At 56.2% G+C, this 4,004-nt stretch overlaps 1 protein-coding gene across 1 annotated transcript; it reads left to right on the forward strand.

The window, feature by feature from the left end:
- The first annotated feature begins 624 nt into the window (after positions 1-624).
- TMEM270 (transmembrane protein 270) lies at positions 625-3,602 on the forward strand. Its single transcript, XM_036308387.1, has 3 exons — positions 625-690; positions 2,718-3,152; positions 3,297-3,602. Exons 1-3 carry the CDS (start codon positions 652-654, stop codon positions 3,600-3,602), a joined length of 780 nt encoding a protein of 259 aa, XP_036164280.1. The 5' UTR covers positions 625-651.
- Positions 3,603-4,004: the final 402 nt, after the last annotated feature.

The raw sequence follows: 4,004 nt of genomic DNA on the forward strand, positions 1-4,004 counted from the left end.
CCATTCGTAATCAAACAGCCGCTATTTCTCCCCTGCAGTTCTTGGTGTTTAGTGTTTGGCTCTGCTAGTGCCGTAGACAAGTCTTTCTGTTCTGTGCCGCTGAGGTGTCACTAAGATCCGAGAATAAAGGTCACAACCTCATCTCTCTGCGTTGTGACTGGGGACCAACCTTTAGTAAAATGCAAGAATGCATGGGTGTGGGGGCTTAGGTAGGCCCTTCCAGGTTGGGCAGCTGAGCATCCTCAACTCCCTCTGCCTCCCAACATCCTGTCACCGGTGGCCCTGGGGTAAAGCTTTCTATTTCCCGGCCTTGGATACTTGGGGAGTTGGAAGAATGTGGGGAGGCGCAGCCTGTTTCTGTCCGCCCTGCCTGCCCCGGCTGCCTGCTGCAGGCCCTGAGGCCCTGCGTGCTGGGGCTGGGGATTTGGGGAGTTGATGTCCCTAGAGGCACAACTAGGAAGTGGACAGGACAAATGCCCCATCTTGGTGCAGTGAAGGGGGAGGGAAGCAGGTAATTCTCTTGTGGCAACTGGGTCCGCATGGCAACCTGGCCCCCACTCTGTGGTGTCTGTGAGGTCACCTGCTTCTCCCAGCTGGAGGAGGGGCAGGGGGCCAGACGTGGAGGCCATCCCTCCCTCCAGATCCAGCCTGATGGGGATTCTGCTGCTGGTGGTGAAGCTCTCAGTGTTGGTAAGTGGGGGTCCAGGGTAAAGGGGGGGGGAACCACACACCTGGCTCTTCACAGCTACCTAGGAGCTGCTGGACCCGTCCTGGTGAGAGGCAGGTGACCGACTGGTCCTGAGCAGTGGAGCTGGGTGACTGCCTGCCTCCTGGGTAGCCTGACAGCTCCCAGAAGCCCCACCCCAAGGCGCAGTGCCGGCATTTTCTCTAGAGAATCACTCCTGTGGAATAAGCATTGCCTTTCCCATCCATTTAAAATCTCTCTCTATATATTTATTGATTTCAGAGAGGAAGGGAGAGGGGGAAAGAGAGAGAGGAACATCAATGATGAGGGAGAGTCATTGATTGGCTGCCTCCCGCATGCCCCCCACTGGGGACTGAGCTCACGATCAGGGCATGTGCCCTGACCGGGAATTGAACTGTGACCTCAGCTTAACCACTGAGCCACGTCGGCCAGGCCCCATTCATTGTTTTAAGACATGCAAATGCTGATGACTGGGGCCACATCTCTGAATTCTAGCTGCGCAGTAGGCTGAGTTATCAGAAAAGGGTCCCCTGGGCCTGCTGCTGCGGCACAGAAAGGGGAGACGACATGGTGTAGTAGAAAGAGACAGACAATTGGATTTGAATCTTGGCTGCTCCACTATTTAGCTGTGTGACTTTGGGAAAATTATTCTACCTCTCTGAACCTCCATTTTCTCTCCGATAACTGACCTTTTAGGGCCATGTGGGATATAATAGGCTGCTCTCCTCCCTGGTTTCAACACTATCAGCTGGTGGGGGTGAGGGCAGCTGTCATTTCCTACCTCCATCCTAATTCCTCCTCTAGTTGGACCCCTGTGTTCCCTTCCTTTCTCAGCACAGCTCCATCCCCTCAGCTCTGCCGATCCCCCCATATGGGAGGGCATACAGCCAACCCCAGATTGCTGCCTCTCACCCCGTCCCTGCGGGCTCCAGATGGTCCTGTGGACAAGGACACACGGGGCCCAGACTGGTGGGTTGGTGGTACTCAGGGGCTGGGGGCTTCAGGGCTCTGAGGAGGGGCTTCTCAGCTCCAAGGCTCACGTGAAACTTTCTCATTCACAGACTCTTTCCCCATCCAACCCCACTCTTCCTCCCAATGGATGGGAGACATCATATCCACCCTGTCACCCAGGACAGAAATATGGACATCATCTTAGGTCCCTCCCTCTCCTTCACCCCTCTCAGTAGGTCAGTCATTAATTCTGTCCCTGTCCCCATGCCTCACACCTCTCTACCCCTAATGACACTGCCCGTTGCTACCAGCTGTCCTCATGACACCAAGAAGCAACGGATGTGCAGAAAAGCCCAGATGCTTGGGAGAAGAAACTGACCTGGATTCAAATCCTACAGGATTAGAGGGCTGAGGGCGATGGTCACTCCTATATCATCGACATTATCATTACCATCATCACCAGTCAATCTCCTTCAGTCTGGAGTTTTATAAATAACTAGAGGCCCGGTGCATGAAAGTCATGCACTTGGGGGTCCTGCAGCCCGGCTTGCACCCTCTCGCAGTCCGCAGTTGGACACCCTTAGCGCTGCCGTGGAGGCAGGAGAGGCTCCCACCACTGCCGCTGCATTCGCCAGCCATGAGCCCAGCCTCTGGCTGAATGGCGCTCCCCCTGTGGGAGTACACTGACCACCAGGGGGCAGCTCCTGCGTTGAGTGTCTGCCCCCTGGTGGTCAGTGTGCATCATAGTGACCCGTTGTTCTGTCGTTCAGTCTATTTGCATATTAGCCTTTTATTATATAGGATTATTTAAATCCATAAGAGAGAAAACCGCTTGTAATATGAGACACTTTCTAAGAGACGTTACCTCCACTCCTGAGAATGGAGTCCTTAGAACTGAACAGATAAAGATCACTCTTATATGTGGTGTATCTGAGGGCTCGAGAGGAGGAGGGCCTGGCTCAAGGTGATCTGGCAGCCCCAACCCCTACAATAAAACTCAAGTAGGGTTCCTGCCCCCAGTGAGTGATGACGGGTGACAGTTGTCTCCCCTTTCCTGCAGCTGGTCCAGAACCGGGTCCACCTCTACAATGTTCTGCTCCTTAAGATCATCCTCTTCAACCACTGGCTGTCAGGGCTGCTCCAGCAGGCCCAGGGGTCCTGCAGCCAGCAGGCTTACCCACTGCCCGGGCTCACAGCCTGCGCCGTGGGCTCAGTCCTACGGGCTGGGCTGGCACTGATGGAGGTCCCTGTGTGGCTGGTTCTGAGGGTGCCCAGGTTAGTGTGGGCGGGCATGCTGGGCTGTGCCCAGGCCCTGGGCCTGGACCCGAAGCAGCCAGGTGCCTGGGAGCAGCTGGGTCTATCTGCGGCCACCTGGATGGACCTACTTCTGTCGTGTCTGCACAGCCTGATGCTGGCGGCCTTGCTGCTGCTGCTGCTCACCTGCAGGCTGCTGTGGAAGGCCCACCGCTGCAGCCTGGGCTGGCTGCCCAGCAAGGTGGGTGGCAGGGTGCAGGCCAGGCTGCTGAGGGCAGGCCTGGGGGGCTGGGCATGAGCAGGGCTGGGCTAGAGGGCTAGCAGGCGGGCAGTGCAGCCCTGTGAGCTCGTGGTGGCCACCTGCCCATCCTCTTCGTCCCTCTAGGTTCTGTTGGAGAACCAGGTGGTGCTGGGGCTACTGGCCTTGATGAAGCATCTGTACTGGAGGGTGGAGAGCACGCTAGAGGTTACCTCCTGGCACCTGGCCTATCTCGTCACTTGGACCACCTGCCTTGCTTCCCACCTGCTGCAGGCTGCCTTTGAGCACACAGCCCAGTTGGCCCAGGCCCAGGCCCAGGCCCAGGAGGCTGAGCCCCAGGAAGCTGAGTCTCTATTTGAGTCCCCATTCTCTGAGTCTCTGGTTCTCAAGGCTGGGCCAGTCCTGCCAGAGCATGAAACCCTTGGAGAGTAAATGTGTGTTCATCTGCCCCTCCTGGTCTTCTCTGGTCTAGGGTCTCACTGGGCTGGGGGGACGTGTGTGCACATATGTGTGTGAGCATGTATATGTATGCATATGTGTGCCTGCAGGTGCCCGAGGGCTGCCTCTGGGAAGGAAATCGCATTCTGTGAGCACCTCACACATGCCAGACAACCACCTCAGACACTTCGCACACGTAATTTTGTTTAAATCTCATAGCAGCACAGGCATCAGGTTTGGTTAGCGCCATTTTCCAGATAGGAAAACTGAGCCTCAGAAGGTTGAACAATCCCAAGGGCCCAGAGCAAATCAGGGGAAAAGCCAGCACTGGACCCTGGATTTTTTGTTTCCCAGAACCCCTAACATTCTCCAGGTCCTGTCCCTGGTTCTCAGGAT

Source organism: Myotis myotis, unplaced genomic scaffold, assembly GCF_014108235.1.
Source record: "Myotis myotis isolate mMyoMyo1 unplaced genomic scaffold, mMyoMyo1.p scaffold_m19_p_5, whole genome shotgun sequence".
Lineage (NCBI taxonomy): Eukaryota > Metazoa > Chordata > Mammalia > Chiroptera > Vespertilionidae > Myotis > Myotis myotis.

What these genes read in the sequence shown, in the direction of transcription:
- TMEM270 (XM_036308387.1), top strand. Translation starts at nt 652, where the DNA reads ATGGGGATTCTGCTGCTGGTGGTGAAGCTCTCAGTGTTG. An exon ending in TGGTGAAGCTCTCAGTGTTG is followed by an intron (nt 691 to 2,717) that starts GTAAGTGGGGGT and finishes CCTTTCCTGCAG; the next exon opens with CTGGTCCAGAACCGGGTCCA. An exon ending in TGGGCTGGCTGCCCAGCAAG is followed by an intron (nt 3,153 to 3,296) that starts GTGGGTGGCAGG and finishes TCGTCCCTCTAG; the next exon opens with GTTCTGTTGGAGAACCAGGT.